The sequence below is a fragment of the Prunus persica genome, chromosome G3, assembly GCF_000346465.2.
Source record: "Prunus persica cultivar Lovell chromosome G3, Prunus_persica_NCBIv2, whole genome shotgun sequence".
Taxonomy (NCBI): domain Eukaryota; kingdom Viridiplantae; phylum Streptophyta; class Magnoliopsida; order Rosales; family Rosaceae; genus Prunus; species Prunus persica.
The window spans coordinates 26052754-26069752 of record NC_034011.1 but is presented as its reverse complement, the minus strand read 5'-3'; the positions used below and the strand labels follow the sequence as shown (position 1 = coordinate 26069752).

At 37.8% G+C, this 16999-nt stretch overlaps 1 protein-coding gene and 1 long non-coding RNA gene across 2 annotated transcripts; both read left to right on the top strand.

The window, feature by feature from the left end:
• Positions 2390-3272, top strand: LOC18783778. The gene is made up of 5 exons (XR_002270561.1): positions 2390-2467; positions 2595-2683; positions 2837-2905; positions 2981-3048; positions 3136-3272. It is a non-coding gene; the product is annotated as an uncharacterized LOC18783778 (long non-coding RNA).
• LOC18782920 (protein RST1) lies at positions 3928-15788 on the top strand. Its single transcript, XM_020558824.1, has 25 exons — positions 3928-4443; positions 4740-5021; positions 5155-5238; positions 5324-5600; positions 5781-6031; positions 6353-6533; positions 6673-6860; positions 6988-7088; positions 7181-7256; positions 7751-7882; positions 7969-8050; positions 8465-8537; positions 8927-9095; positions 9297-9427; positions 9565-9656; positions 10125-10216; positions 10287-10502; positions 10607-10684; positions 11406-11588; positions 11719-12615; positions 12716-12985; positions 13551-14210; positions 14500-14650; positions 14864-14982; positions 15150-15788. The coding sequence occupies exons 1-25, from the start codon at positions 4051-4053 to the stop codon at positions 15513-15515; spliced, it is 5544 nt and encodes a 1847-aa protein (XP_020414413.1). The 5' UTR covers positions 3928-4050; the 3' UTR covers positions 15516-15788.

Sequence of the window (16999 nt, the reverse complement as noted above, 5' to 3'; positions counted from 1 at the left end):
GAGAAACACCTTGAGAAACTATGACCTGATATTACAATGATCTAAAGAACTTGAAGGAAAAAAAAGAAAAGAAGCAGGAGTGACAAATAGACAGCATTATCCAACTAGAAAAATGATCTCAGAAACTGAAGCTTCAACTTAGTCAGTGAAGTTCTGACTCAAATAGCAAGAAAAGAGGAAAAATAATTTACTCAGTGAAGTTGAAGGCTCTCCACGGTCTGATATATTCTCTCTTGCAGGTTTAACTTTTATAATTTGTAATGTCTCTATACTAGGTCTTACATGCTTTACCTCATCCTTAAATTTTGGCTATGGTTGCTGTTTGTTAGGTCTTGCCTCCATCTGCACACGCTGTTAAATCAGATGCCTCAAAATTTATGTTGAATTGGTTGGTCCAGCATGAACATGAATACCGCAAATGGTCTGCTGCGATTTCTCTTGGATTGATCTCAAGTTGCCTACATGTAACAGATCATAAGCAAAAGTTTGAGAATATCACTGCACTTGTTGACGTTTGTAAATTTCTATTTGACATTCTCAATTCTTTTTTTTTCTTTCTTATTTTTTCTTCAAAAAGCTGGTGTTGATCTCCCCCTTTTTCCTTGCCCATGGTTTTTTCACTAATAGTGCATGCTTTCAGGTTATGTGTAGTAGCAATAGCACCCTTGTCAGAGGAGCCTGTGGGCTTGCCTTGGGTTTTTCTTGTCAAGATCTTCTTACCAGGGTTGATGCTGGTGATAATTCTGACATGGACAAAGAAACAGGCAAGATGACGGAAGCAGACTTGCTTGGTATGATAGTTAAGGCATTATCACTCATGATAGGTCAGCTCACTCAGTTGCCATCTGATGTTATGGAAAGTCTATCTGCCTACTTTCCACCTAACACATTTGGTATAGATATGAATATAACTGCTGAACTGTCACATGAGAACTTTGATGACTCTCTCGAAGATATCTGGGGTGTTGCTGGACTTGTTGTTGGTTTGGCGAGTTCTGTTGGTGCACTGTACAGAGCTGGGGCACATGATGCTGTTCTCAAGATAAAAGACTTGATCATTTCATGGATTCCACATATGACTACACTAGTTCAAGGGTGTTGGTCTTTTAGTGGGGGTTCTGACATAGTTTTATCAGTAGGATCCTGTCTTGCACTTCCCATTATAGTCGAATTCTGCCAAATATTAGAACTGATGGATGATAATGAAGTACGCCATTTAGTGAATGGCTACAGGGAGCTCATTTCTGAATTATTGTCTGTCAAAAAATCTGGCACCTTCTATCACAGCTTACTTATGGCATCTTGTATAGGAGCAGGAAGCCTCCTAGCCTGCATGCTGAATGTAGGATTGCCTTCTAGAAATTGGACAATTAGAAATGGAAATTGGAAACTTATCTTGCTGCTAATATGGAACTAATCAAAAGGGCAACTGTTTTTAAAGTACTTTCGGTTATGATCAAGTAAAAAGGGTTAAACGATGGGGTCCTGTGTTTATGCCATTGGGATTGTTATGAAATCATAGCAGATAAGTAGGAGTATTTAAGATTGTTGTGTGTTTTTGCATCAAATTTAGTTTTGCATATTTTTTTAGTGCTAATGTGTTTTTGCAATACATGTGGTTTTGCAGGATGATACTCAAATTATGACAGCTTCTGGTGATCAAACTGTAAGTTATTAAGTTCTAGTCCTGCCTGGATACTGTGTAGGTTTTGTGATCATAACAATGTTTTCATCTTCCTTAGAGGATTTTAGAAAATTGGATTGAATTTATTAGGAATAAGCTCTTACTACAATGTGCTATAACTTTTAAGTAACAGATAACTCTGTAAATAAAGCTATGAAATTTGGTATAAGGAAGGTTATATTTACATAATTGTCCTTCACATCACAGCTAGTTCAGTTTCTTATTGACTGTGTTTTCCTTGGCCTTTTTATCTTCCTCCAGATCAAGGTATGGGATATTCAGGAAAAGAAATGTACTGCAATACTGATGGGGCACACAGGAAGTGTGAAATCTCTCTGTCCTCAACCAACTAATCCTGGTAGGTTTAGATTTTCATCTGTTGTGGGTTTTTGTACTCATTCTCTCTTATGCTATATTTGTGAAATAACTAATAGAAATACAACTAATTTAAACCACTGATTCTTCTTATCTGACAGAGATTATTGTCTCTGGTTCGAGAGATGGCTCCTTTGCTCTTTGGGATATGAGATGTAATTCAAGCTCCAAAAATATTCACGGGGAGATTGCAATATGGTAAATTATTTCATGTAAAGCTATTTTCATTTTCGAGAATCGGGATAAGCGTGTAAGGCGCGGAAAGGTTTGTTTCTGATAATAGTTCTTATTAAATTTGTTACGTACTCTTTACTCAGACTCAGCTTTTCAGGCTGCTTCCATGAGCATCACAGCAGTTCTTTATCTTAAAGATGAGGTTTCCATTGCTGCTGGTGGAGCTGTGGACAGGTATATACTATATACGGAACAGTGGCAGTGAAATGGCAGAATTGAATCCTAAATTTCTTACTCAGACGTTATGTCATACCAAGTGATATGAGATTGTTGTTTGATTTGATCTTATGCTTCATTTCAGCATTGTCAAGTTTTGGGATACTAGAAGTTTGAAAAATGTCGTCACACAGACATCCCCTCACCTAGAGTCTACTGAGAAGGTTAAATGTCGTATGTACTTAACCCGTGAAGATTATATTGAGCTATAAAGATGAACTGAGCCTTAATGTCCACCTTGCTGTTTAAAAGTGCACTAACCCGGTTTGTCATGCCAACTGATTTCCTGCCGACTTACTAGTCTTGGTTTCAATTATGTAATTGCAGTCAATTATTAGCCCTGATGCTGCTCACATACTCAGTGGTTCCAGTGATGGAAATGCCTACATTTGGCAGGTAAGATTTGTTCTTTTAGGAGCTCTTGATATTGGTCTTGATTAGAGACTGACCTTGTTGGCAATGTCAACCCAGGTAAACAAGCCTCAAGAAGATCCTGTAATATTGAAAAGCCATGACGGAGAAGTTACAGCAGTGGATTGGTATTTTTTTTTCTTTCTTTCTAACCTAATGCTGCCGGTTTTAAATACTTCATGACAAATGATTAAACAGTTTCCAAATTTTAATAGGTCCCATTTTGAGGTTGGGAAGATGGCAACTTCTTCGGATGATTTTACAGTTCGCATTTGGAACTCTCAGAATAGTTACTGCCCAAGCACAAACTCACCATCTGTCATCCGGAGGAGAGTCATGGCAATCCGCGGTGCAGAATGTAGAAAGCTTCTAATGAATGAATCATTGCATACTTCAAAGGACTCTGGAAATCAAATCTAGTTCGAGAAAACCAATTAAAGGTATAGCCGGTCGGCTATACCCCAAAATAGAATATTTTAATATTATAGCCGTGCGGCTCTACTCCAAAATATAATATCTTAAGAGTATAGCCGCCCGGCTATAATCCAATATAATTGCCTAACAGTATAGCCGGTCGGCTATACAATAAAATAGAATATTTTAACAGTGAAGCCGCCCGGCTATACTTCAAAATATAATAGCTTAAAAGTATAGCCGCGTGGCGATACCCGATAAATATAACATCTGAAAGGTATAGCCGCGCGGCTATACTCTGACATGTAATAGCGTATAGCCGCACGGCTATACTCGAGCCGAAACATGCCGCAGAAAGGCTACTGACACCAGCCGTCCGGCTATACCCGAAAATAGAATATCTTAAAAGTACAGCCGTTCGGCTATACTGCATAAATATAATTTATTAAAAGTATATCCCAACAAAGGTATTGGGACATGTTTTCAGAAAATGAGGGTTTGTTAAGAAAAATATTGGGCGCTAACTTGCACGAATGAGCCCCTGGCACAACTGGGCTGGACTGCGTTAGTAAAAGATTCAGCAGATTCAAACCGTACGGGCCGAAAATCCAAAGCACATATCTGCGACGTCGTATCACCTTACGCGCCACCGCTCATCCATATTCCCTGAAACGGTAACTTGCTCTCTCTCTCTCTCTCTCTCTCTCTCTCTCTCTATGGACTCGTACACTCCCTTGCTGGAGAAAACCCGGGTTCCTCAACCGTCGCTCCAAAAATACGCCGTAATCTCAATCTTCTTGAAGCTCCGATCCGCCCCGAAGTATTTGGACTTCGAGTCCGAACCCGGAAGAGAAGCCATTTCTCAGTGCCTCCACTCCACCTCCCCAGCTGTTGTTGACCAATCGGTTCGCGAGCTATGCAGCCTCGTGACGGACTCCAAAATAGATATCTCTCGCGGGTTACTAGAGCTCCAGTCCGCACTCGAAGGATCAGGCCCGAAGTTCGTCGACCTTTTCGTCAAAGGGTTGGGGTATCTAGTTCGGTTAGGGTTTCAGAGGAGCAATGGCAAGTGGTCGTTCAGTGCCACGGAGACTCACCCCTTTGTTAAGGTAAAAGGAAAATGATGGTTCTTATTTAGACTCTGTTTGGTTGAACAGAAATGATGAATGGCATTGTATGGAAATTGGATAACAGGAATTGTACTGCGGAATGAAATTTTGAACAAAACGGTCTAGTGTAATTTGAATTCAGTTCCGAAACTAATGGGGTGTTGCACGTTTGATACAACCAAACTTATTAGTAGAATTTGAATGTTGATTTTGTTGAATGATTTGAATATTATAAGAATGCAGGTAAATGAATGGAGAGTTTGAATCTTGATTCGTTGTGTGTTGATGGTTGACAGGTTCTGTCATGCCGACCCGACGCTGAGTCTGAACTTGTGCAGCAAGTTTTATTGTTTATGGCACATAATAAGCAGTTGGGAATGGTGGAAGTATGTGAATTCTTAAGATCCTTCTTAAATTATTCAATCTTAAGGGTACCTTTTTTGGACACTTCATCCCTGTTTGCAAGGCATCTAATATCATCGATGGCCTCTCTTTGTTGCTCAATTCCTCTTGAGGCAATGCCAGTCCTTAAAATGTTAACCGACTGTCTTCCATTCGTTCCGCACAAGAATTCACAAGTGAGTAGGCTTCTTGTGCTTCTACTGTATCGTGGTTGGGGGGGAATAATTTAAATTTTGTGGGGGAGATAGGATGTGATAACTGTTTCGACTTGGCTTGATGCTACTTAGGTTATTTCTTGAAAATTCTCAGGATTTTAGGAATTTCATATATTTTGCGGAATGTATGGTGGATGCATATACAGTGGTTCTGAGGCATTTGGCAGGAACTGGATCGGTATATTCTTAGCCTCTCTCTTTGGTCGTGTTTTTTTTCCCCTGGAATTAATGATAAAATCATTTTGTCCTGTCCTTGTTGGCAGCTGATTGCTGAGGCTCATCTCTGTGGTTTGGAACTGTTTGAGAAAATTCTTTCAATTTCTTCAGCTGCTCACATGCACTCTGGTTTGATTGAGCCCATACTTGAACTGTCCAAGCACTTATTGTTTGCCCAGAAAGATATTGGGTTGCATTATGTGCCTAAATTATCATCAGCTATGCTTACCTTATTTATTATCCTCGTTCAGTCAGAGCTTGAGCATGAACAACTTTCTACATTGAAACTTCTCCACCTTCTCTTGAAGTGGAAGTATGGAAATGGTATGCTCAAATTTTATTTTATTTACAATTTGATAATCTCTACATTTAGGCAATTTTGTGAAAGGTGTTGGTGTCTCTAAGAATCTGTTACAAATTGTTAGTCTGTTTATCTTACTACTTCTATACCATCATGATGCTCTACTGCTTTTTTCTTATATAAAATTTTATTTACTCTTGTAGAATATGTTGTTGACAGAACAGCATGTGTTCTGAGTGAGGAGCTTTTATTCATATTTCCTGTCATTAGCCTACTGTCGTCTCCTTCTAAGTATGTCAAAGGAGCAGCTACAGATTTGCTTGCCATGTTAGAAAAGCTCTTAGTAACAGTTTTGATAGCACCAACGCATAAACCAAGCAAAGAAGCAGGATATCCATCCCTAAGCACACCTGGATCTATTGTTTTTAGAATCTTACGGCATCTATGGTTTCAGGTGTAGTTACTTTTTTTTCTTCTCATATTCTTAATTCTTTTGTTTGTTAAAATAAGGGTGTTTTAATCTTCTTGCAAAATTGAAGTATCCTGTGGCTATTTATCTTAGAGTTGTGTGAATGTGTTCTATGTTTTCAATTCATAGTTATTCGTTCTTGCAGGAGTCTAAGTTTGTAACCTGTTCTTAAAAGAAGTAAGAAAATAGTATTTGTCCGTATTGCATGTAGATTGACATTATTTTTACGGCTCTAATAGAAACCTGCAACTCTTTTCTAGCAAAGGATGATTGGGTTTTATAAAATATCAATTTTCTGCTTTTCAGGATCCTTATTCATCGTCCAGTTTCTTCTTAAATTTTGCTTCTAGTGGTAAAACTGATGGCAAAGAGATTCATGACGTATCAAGATCTTGGGCTTCTGAACTACGAGAGTACACTTTATGGATTGTTGAGAGACAAAAGTCCTCCCTACCTCTGTCTCAGCCTCAAGAAAGATTCATAACTGGTAAATGCTTAGAAAGCACCTGCATTTCCCTGAGTTCCTAAGCATGAAGTAACTGGTAGTTGATTGATTTGGTGCATTTGTTTAAAAGTTCATTTCATTTGCATCATATTCACGTATTCCCCACTATGTGTTCTTGCAGGAATGCCCTTGTTACTCTGTGCCATTTCTGGTGTTTTAGTGATGCATCAGTCGCTGGGGAGCACTGCTCTAGATTCTTTGGCTGCTATTGCTACAATGGATCCTAAAGTGGGAGCTCAACTATTGCTGGCTATCCTATTTTACAATAACATGTTCACTAGAAAAGATATAAGTTGCTGTACTATGTTGGTAAGTTTTCATTTTGTATCTTATATTCCTTATGTCTTATTACAATTTCAAGGCATACTTGCTTTTCTGTGTGGCTCTTCCTTTTTCTCAATTTTTTCTTAATTACTTCATTGAACTGTTCCGGCAGCCAAAACTTTTGACAATGCTTCCAGCTCTTGCTACACACTCTATGATGATTCCTCTTGTAGTTCAGACTATCTTACCAATGCTTCAGAAGGATGCCAAACCGTATGTACTATGTACTATTCTGGAATATTTTATTTTTTTTAATAAAGAAATTTTAATTTTTATCATTTTGAAATCCTTCATTTGATGTTCAGAACTTTATATGCGACAGCCATTCGTTTACTTTGTCAGACGTGGGAGACCAATGACCGTGCCTTTGGAAGTTTGCAGGTAAGATTCTAGTTGTGATGTTTCTTATGTTCCTAGTCCATCTATCAACTTGAGAGTTAATGTTCCTAGTCCATCCTATCATGGTTTGGAATTTGGGCCTCTCCGATGCTTCCCAGAATAAACTTATTTATTTCAAACCTGTATGTAAAATTCCAACACTTATATCTGGAGAGTTAACCTGATTAAAATCTAACGGCTCTCTACAAATATCCCGAGTCTGGTTGCATGGCTGGACATTAGGATACATGTAGTGGACTGTGGATTACCTTAGAAAGAAGTCTGTTGAAAATATGGCGGGCTTAAAAAAGGAGTACTAAGTTGAAGTGGAAATGATAGTATGATTCAGATAATTTGATCCTTGGATTTAATACTGAATCCTTGACTTAGGAGAAATATCCAAGATGCTTGCTTCTTATTCTGTTGCCTTGCTGTTTCCCCTTTTTTATTGTTGATTTGTTCTTTTGTATCTTGCATTGCTTCTTCTCAACATTTAGGGAGTGTTGCTTCCAAAGGGGTTCACTGAATTAAAGTTTGAGAGAAATATATGCATCAGTATGGCCGCATCAATTCGGGATGTTTGTAGAAAAAATCCTGATAGGGGCGTGGACCTCATCTTGTCTGTTTCGGTATGGTTTCTTTGGAAGCTTTTTTTTTCTTTGTTTTCTCTATACATTCAGTTATAAGGTGTCTTCTTTTTGCTTTGAATCAACAGTCTTGCATTGAGAACAAAGATCCTGTAATTCAAGCTCTTGGTTTTCAAAGTCTTGCCCATCTATGTGAAGCTGACATAATTGGTAATCCAGTTGTCTATTAACTTATTTGGGATCCTTATGGTGGAAGACTGGGTCAGATATCATAACCTGTAATTCCATTTAACTTAGAGCGTTATTTTTTTGGCTATAATCAATTTGGCTTTGTTTTTTGCAATTAATGAGTGGAAACTATTTTTTGCCGGAAAAGTAAGAAAATGGTAGGAGGGGGCTGTAAGGAAAGAAGGAGATGACTGATTCCCCCTGTTTAAGATTTGCACCAACTAAACGCACGATTGGGTTTAAGGGTCATATTTTAAAGTTCAGAGGCTAGTATGAGATATGACCTAAAGTTCAGGGGCTCTAGTGAAATTTACCCATTTAAAACTATTTTTTCTTTTTCAAATGAGTTACTGTACAGTGCAGTGAGAGTAAATTCTATTCACATCTCCTCTTCAGATTTTTATACAGCCTGGGATGTCATCGCCAAGCATGTTCTGGATTATCGGGAAGACACAATTCTTGCTCACAGGTAAGCCTGCCTAAGTATGAAGTGCTAGTTTACATTGTGTGGGCCTGCTTGACTATAGCATAAAGCACCTAATTGTTGCCAGCACTACTTTTTTTGGAAAGTTAAGGCTGGAGGTTGAGTTCAACTCATAGAGGGAGTTCCTAGTGTTTTGCAACCTAGACGAAATTGACTGGATATAACTGAGTGTTGGGAGTGTTTGTGACAATATTACCTTGGTGACTACCTGTTTATTTTATTTATTCGAATGTTAAAACTGGTTATGTTCTTTAGTTCTGCCTTTTTATTTTTGCAGATACATGGTTAAAATTTTGATAATCTTCAAGAGTATTTCAATTATCTCTTGAAATTTAAAGATACTCAAGAGTCCTTTAATTTATGCTTAATGGCAGCATTTGCCTTCTTCTGAGGTGGGGTGCAATTGATGCTGAAGCATATCCTGAAGCCTCAAAGAATGTCTTGCAAATCTTGTGGAGTGTTAGCATCTCTGGTCACCCTGGTCTGGAGTCACAATGGGCCAAGGCAAGGGCCTCTTCCTTAGAGGCCTTAGCCCAATATGAGGTAAATTTTCAGGACGGCTGCAACCTATGTATTAACCTTGTCCCGGTTTTGATGACTGGTCTTTGCTGACCAGGTTATCATAAATCTTGTGATTTCTTTGCTTTGTTGGACACTTGTCTAATATTAGCATCTTTATTATATATTTTCTTTTTGGCATACTCCTTACACATTTTTCTTTATGTTATGTATATGTCTTCCTAGATATCACATATTGAACAGAACATTCAAGATTTCAAGAAAAGGACCACAGAGTTGCTTTTTTCTGAAACAAATATTACTGTACTGAGGGCCATGGAAGAACTTCAAGTCAAGATCATAACATATGAGCACCTGTAAGCAATACATTTCTCTCTCTAATCCTTCTCTTATCAATTCTTTTCTCTAGTCCTTAATTTCCTTTACATGCTGAAATTAAAATTGTAGTAAACATTTTAATTAGTATTGAGAACATTATGTTTATATGGTTTAGCACAAGGCGAAGATTGGTTAAAGAGAAAAGGGTTTCAGGAAGTAAGATCGAGAAGCTGCTGGATGTGTTTCCTCAGGTGATCTTTTCTTCAGGTATTAAGAGATTGGTGTCTTAGATGTGGTTTGTAAAGAGAAGCTGGTGGACCCGTGCAAACATTTGCGCACACAAATCCTGGTTACTTGTCTTGATTGTTCAGTAAAGAGAATGTCAAACTTACTTTAACTGATACTCTTTTTGGACAAATTTTGAAAGGAAAATTGTGTTAAAAGAGATACAAAATGAATGCAGTTGGTATCGGGAGAGAGAGAGAGAGAGAGAGAGAGAGAGGATTTAAAGTTTCAAAACTCAACTGAAAGGTTTATATAGCATGAAATTCATGTGTAAGGGACTTTACGTTTCCTTTCTTTTCATTACTGAATGCTGATTTTAGTTTTGTAGATGATTACTTCTTTTCATTAAATCCATGTCCTGGGAAGTGATTAAGTTATTGTTGATAGTGATTTATCAAACTTAATTATCTTTGGGGTTGAGGCTCTGAGCATATGAAAGTTCATTTGTAGGGAAAAGAAGTGACACTAGAGAGTTACCTGGTGCAGCCCTGCTATGTCTTTCTTTCACTCCTAAAGATGTAAACACCTTAGGGACATCAAAGGTAAGATAGTTGAAAATTAGCATTATTCTTCTCTTTACTGTGCTTCAAATCTTCATTATTTTGTGTATAGGGATTGCGGGATGTACATGCTGGATATGAGAAGGCATTGTTGGAAATAGCTTCATCTCTTCAGCTCTCAAGAAATATTTTTATTGCCCTTATTTCACTGCAATCATGGAAGCCCTTTGTGCGGCGTTGGGTGAGGGCAGATGTCTTGTCCTTTGATGCTAAAGTGCCATCTGTCTTCTTGGATAAAACTGCTAAAGCTGCTAGTGACATTCTGAAGGTTCACTGTCTTGTTTTCATTTAATTGTACAGAATTTACCCTCTAGATATCTGAGCCTGTGCTGAAATTTCCTCCTTTTCTTTTTTTCTTTGTCTAATGTGTAGAGTATGATAAAAGCAGCTGAAGAGGCTATTCCTAGATCTGCTGAAAACATTGCACTAGCTATTGGTGCACTTTGTGTGGTAAGAGTTCTATGTTGTGTGATATTTTATGTAAACTTCATAATCTGAATTCTTTGCATATTTTGTGTTTACTGGTAAAAGATGTATGATATGGTACCATCCAGTTTTAACTTTATCAATTATCTTTGATTTCCTTTGGATGGAAAAGTTTGTTGGAATCTATTCTGCCCTGTATACCTTGGGCATTCTTGGCATTATTTGAAGAAAACATCATATCATTTTCTTTTCAATATTGATTTTTGCTTACACAGGTAGTATTTTGAGCATCGATTCATTGGTGTCATGATTCGTGAATAGCTGGAATCCTGCTAACTTTTTTTTTAAAAAAAAAACAGTAAAAACATTATTAAAAAAAGGAACAAAACCCAATATGCAAAGTATACTAGAGAAACACCTTGAGAAACTATGACCTGATATTACAATGATCTAAAGAACTTGAAGGGAAAAAAGAAAAAAAGAAAAGAAACAGGAGTGACAAATAGACAGCATTATCCAACTAGAAAAATGATCTCAGAAACTGAAGCTTCAACTTAGTCAGTGAAGTTCTGACTCAAATAGCAAGAAAAGAGGAAAAATAATTTACTCAGTGAAGTTCAAGGTTCTCCACGGTCTGATATATTCTCTCTTGCAGGTTTAACTTTTATAATTTGTAATGTCTCTATACTAGGTCTTACATGCTTTACCTCATTCTTAAATTTTGGCTATGGTTGCTGTTTGTTAGGTCTTGCCTCCATCTGCTCACACTGTTAAATCAGATGCCTCAAAATTTCTGTTGAATTGGTTGGTCCAGCATGAACATGAACACCGCAAATGGTCTGCTGCGATTTCTCTTGGATTGATCTCAAGTTGCCTACATGTAACAGATCATAAGCAAAAGTTTGAGAATATCACTGGACTTGTTGAGGTTTGTAAATTTCTATTTGACATTCTCAATTCTTTTTTTTTTTCTTTCTTATTTGTTCTTCGAAAAGCTGGTGTTGATCTCCCCCTTTTTCCTTGCCCATGTTTTTTTCACTAATAGTGCATGCTTTCAGGTTATGTGTAGTAGCAATAGCACCCTTGTCAGAGGAGCCTGTGGGCTTGCCTTGGGTTTTTCTTGTCAAGATCTTCTTACCAGGGTTGATGCTGGTGATAATTCTGACGTGGACAAAGAAACAGGCAAGATGACGGAAGCAGACTTGCTTGGTATGATAGTTAAGGCATTATCACTCCTAATAGGTCAGCTCACTCAGTTGCCATCTGATGTTATGGAAAGTCTATCTGCCTACTTTCCACCTAACACATTTGGTATAGATATGAATATAACTGCTGAACTGTCACATGAGAACTCTGATGACTCTCTCGAAGATATCTGGGGTGTTGCTGGACTTGTTCTTGGTTTGGCGAGTTCTGTTGGTGCTCTGTACAGAGCTGGGGCACATGATGCTGTTCTCAAGATAAAAGACTTGATCATTTCATGGATTCCACATATGACTACATCAGTTCAAGGGTCTCGGTCTTTTAGTGGGGTTTCTGAGATAGTTTTATCAGTAGGATCCTGTCTTGCACTTCCCATTGTAGTCGAATTCTGCCAAAGATTAGAACTGATAGATGATAATGAAGTACGCCATTTAGTGAATGGCTACAGGGAGCTCATTTCTGAATTATTGTCTGTCAAAAAATCTGGCACCTTCTATCACAGCTTACTTATGGCATCTTGTATAGGAGCAGGAAGCCTCATAGCCTGCATACTGAATGGAGGATTGCATTCTCTTGAAGTTGAACATGTAAAAGGTCTACTGGAATTGTTTAGAAAATGTTATTCGAATCCTTACCCTCCTTTAGTCCATTTGAGTGGGATGCTTGGAGTTGTTAATGCTATGGGAGCAGGTGCTGGGATCCTGGTTGACATGTATCCTCCAACCTCAATGCAGACAGCTTATGAACACAAGGTAGTTATATTTTTCTATTTTAAGAAAGCGTATACAAATTTTTGTTATTTTTTTCTTGTTCTGGTTCATGCAAATATATACTCTTGTTTCTGCTGAACAGGAATCTCGATATCTCATGGGCCCTCTACTTTCTAGTCCTACTTGCAAGCAGCATTTGACGTCGTTGATGCAGGATATATTTCTGGTTGCACAGAATTCTGATGACCATCAATTGCAACAATATGCTGCATGGGCAGTTTCGTTTCTTCGAAATCATCTGTTCTCTATCAATAGCGATGGAGGTGGTTCAAAATCAGTTTCTCAAAGTTTTGCAGATGACAGTTTAGTTCTGAAGCTTTCTTCATGGCTAATGCATCTCAATTCTGCCGAGGTACATCTCTTGCTACCGGTTTTGTAGTGGTCCACAAGTGTGCTTTTTCTTTCCTTTTTGGTGGATAACAGAGATCAATTTTTTCACCGTTGAAGTGTTGATATAACTATTACATTTATTCTCTCATATACTTTGATATGAAGAAATCAATAAATAGGGGCATATGAATTCTTATATTCACATTTGAAGATCTGTTCTGATTTTACACCTGAGATGTCAAATTTTCATATATTGCTTAGTCTGATTACTTTTATGAAGGAATAAGATTATGCTTGAAGGATGGGAAATCAAGTAATAAAACACATCAAGAATTGAACGAAAGAGAAAAGATTGGTCATATGCAGTGTAGATCACCAAACTTACAAGTTACATGTATGGAGAAATAATATATCATAATTCATAAGTACCACATTGGCCAATAGATCAAACTTTTGTGGCCTACAGCATGGATATTCATTTTTCCTCTTCCTTTTGTGCCAGTTGTGCACACACACACGCAAAAGATTTTGTTCTTTGTTTATTTTCCTGTATGGGTCTTTCTAATATATTGAATTTTTAAATTCAGACAGGTAGTGTTGCGCACGTTGGCACCGTAATAACTGTGATAAGGTGCCTTTCACAAGCTCCTCGGTTGCTGACCTTGGATTGGGGTACGATCATCAGACGCTGCATGAGATATGAGGCTCAGGTTGCTGAGTTGTTTCCAACAGAATCATCTCTTGAAAAAGGAACCCTAAGGGAGGAATGTGTGAAGTTCTCATTGGCTCATGCCAATAAATTTGATCAGCTCCTAAGTTTCCTGGATGAGCTGTCCGACTTGTCCAGATTCAGAACTCTTGAGTTGAAGCTGCAATCTTGTCTTCTGGATCATCTTGTAGACCTCATTAAAGTATTCTCAGGTTCCAGGCTTGAGAAATTATTTGATGATGTGCGTAGCTACTTCTCTTCTGTTACTTCATATCAATCACATGGCACTGATGAGACAAGCTTATTACGGATTTCATGCTGGAAGGGTTTCTATCAGTGTTTAGATGAAGCTTCTCTTGACTCTCTTGAGTACATATCCCACATAGAAAAGGGCATGGAGGTGCTCTTTTCCTTGATGCCTGCAATGCAATTGCCTGCCATTGGAGGAGTAGGTCAGTTGCGTACTGTAGAGGAGTGGTCTGAGGCAGTTAGATGCTTTAGGAAGGCTCGGAAAAGTTGGTTGTTGGATTTCCTGCAGGTACTATAGATAATTAGTAATATCTGCTTTTATTGGTATGCAGTTCCCTACAGAAACTCTTATTGTAGTTTGTTGTTTGATGAATATGCTGATAATAAGAATGAGTTGCAACTTGCAACCTTCAGAAAATCCTATGATATTTCTTCTCTTTCTATACAAACTAAGTAGGAGTTAAATCAAGAAATTTATAGGGCTCTATCAATACGTCAATGCAGGTTGATTTATGTTGAAAACCACTAAGATACAAACGCTTTAGTTGAACCTAATGGCGCACCTATTGTCCTTACAGGTTTCCCAGGAGGACCTGCAACAAAGAGATGGTCAGCTTATTGAAGTTCTGAAAAAGGTTCAAACCAAAGCTAAGCTTGTTAGGATTGGTTCCATCCCATTGACTGAGCTGGGAAGGCTAAAAGCTTGGATATTGAACACAGAATCAAATGGTTAGGATCTTTCTAATTATATGTGTATAATTTTTAAATGGTAATATATGGTTAGTCAAAACATAACAAAATAAAATGGATGTATCGTGAAAGGTTTGCTCAATGCAACAGTGCTTAATAAATAGGAGTTGCCGAAACTGGTATTTGAAAGCATCTCTAGTATGAGAATTTCTTACAATGCTGCTGGTGCCTTTGAACTTTACATATTTGCAGGTATGTGGGATGCGCTCGTTGACGTTGTAGCAGCTTTGCAACATGCAGACGGAAGTGTCAAAAGACAGTGGCTTGTTGATGCAGTTGAAATTAGCTGTGTATCTAGCTATCCTTCCATGGTAGGTGATAACACGTTTTGTAGAGTGAATGGCATACCCCTACTAGAGGGATGTTGCCTTCCCTTGAAATTCTAATGAAATTCATGCGAATTATTAACCATTTTCCTTGTTTGCCAGCTCGAATTTCTGTCTTTTCTCTATTAAAAATTAACCTTATTCTCCTACAGGCATTGCAATTTCTTGGGTTGCTATCTGGTAGCTGGAGCAAATACATGCCTCTTCTGATTCTGGACCAACTTACTGTGCTGAGCGATTTACCAGTCACCCTTTCCTCTCTCCTCTCAGACTCTAGTTGGGGAGGAGTTGCGGAATTTGTCGTTCCTTCTCTGTTTGCATCGACAGAACGCATTTACAACTGGGCTATACATATCGCACGGTGTGAGGATATGCCGCCTGACATGCAACCCATTGATAAAAGTGAGAATTCCATGGCTGTATTCTTATTGAGAGTGATGCATTGTACCTGTGTGTCTTTGAAGGATTACCTGCCTCTGGAGAAGCAGCTTAAGCTTGCCAATATGGTGGTTGCTTGACATACCTACCAGCTGTATAAATGAAGAAAAAAAAGACAGTTATATGAAGCTTCTCTTTTATGACAGTTATCATCTACATCTGCCTCCATCACTAAATTGATAATTGGGACCAAGGTCTAAAATATCGATAATATCATAATATCAACGAAATATTGAGCATATTATCCTTGTTTTTCGGGCTAGGATATTTTGGAACATATTTATACACATTGTATAATTATCGATAATATCGAGGATAATATTGGAAAATATCGACGTTGATGATTTTTCACATACTTCGACAATATTTGGTCAAAATATCGTGATAAATATTGAAAATATAGAAAATATCGTTATATGGACAAAGTTAACCAATCTCGGATCTATATGGGTGGTATGTTAACTACATGCAAAATTATTTTGGGGATTTATCATTTGATGACTATTCTTTACAATATACTTATTCAACACATAGAGATAATGAAGACAATAATAAAACTGAACCTCATAGGAACTCTATGTTGCATTAAGTCACTTATATATCTTAAGCAGTAATGGTCTAGTCATTACAATATTCAACTATACCTCTCTCCATTTAAAAAAAATTTAAACTAAGTTATTACAATATTGTAACAAGTTATTACAATATTCAACCAATTCAATACACAACTATACCTCCAAGTTCACATCACTGCTTAACCATTTAGTTTAAATTTAGTAAACTTAGAAATCCAAAACAAAACAAAATAATAATAATTGAGAGGAAAAAAAATCCGTATCAGTTGAGCAGCCTGCATGAAGAACCGGTTGAAATTAGCCACAAGTAAAAGCAAACAATCAAAACTTTCGCAATTTTTTTTTTAGGAAAAAGTTTCACACTTTAACAAAAGGATCTGGAAGAACTCGGTCTTGTACGGCAGGAAGTGAAAGGGAGTGTTGGAATAGGGGCAAGTAGTAGTTAGACGACGGGTCGTTTTCCTCCTTAGCTCTCTCATCTCGTCATGCACTCAAAGTGCAACCTGAAGTCAAAACATGAAACATCTTCTAAAATCGAGTAATTTGGTTTGACATGTTTACTAATCTGTAATTATTAAAATATAAAAAAAAACTAATTTGTAATCAGATGAGATGAGAAGGAATTGAATTAAGGATAAATTGACAAGGAGGAGTTAGAATCTTGATTCCCATTTACTGACACCATGTTAACCTCACCTTCCTTCTTAAGCAAATCCCACCAATTAAGGGATAGCCCATTGCTTGTCCTATATCACATCCCACCAAACAAAGAGTAGCTAGCCATGCCCCTTCCTATGCCTTCTCAAGGCCCAAGACCCCAAATGAAAGGGGGTCATGCAAGTGTCCCAGCCATCAATCAACCTTGTCTAATCCAACTTGGACTATAAAAGGGAGCTCACCACCTCCTAGCCAGGGGATCAGCTGCTACTTCTTTACTTCTCCAAGAGCTGTCCAAAGGCTCTCCCAAGCTTTCTATTTTCTCTTCTACT

What these genes read in the sequence shown, in the direction of transcription:
- LOC18782920 (XM_020558824.1), top strand. Translation starts at nt 4,051, where the DNA reads ATGGACTCGTACACTCCCTTGCTGGAGAAAACCCGGGTTCCTCAACCG. An exon ending in ATGTGAAGCTGACATAATTG is followed by an intron (nt 8,051 to 8,464) that starts GTAATCCAGTTG and finishes TCTCCTCTTCAG; the next exon opens with ATTTTTATACAGCCTGGGAT. An exon ending in CTGCTAGTGACATTCTGAAG is followed by an intron (nt 10,503 to 10,606) that starts GTTCACTGTCTT and finishes TCTAATGTGTAG; the next exon opens with AGTATGATAAAAGCAGCTGA.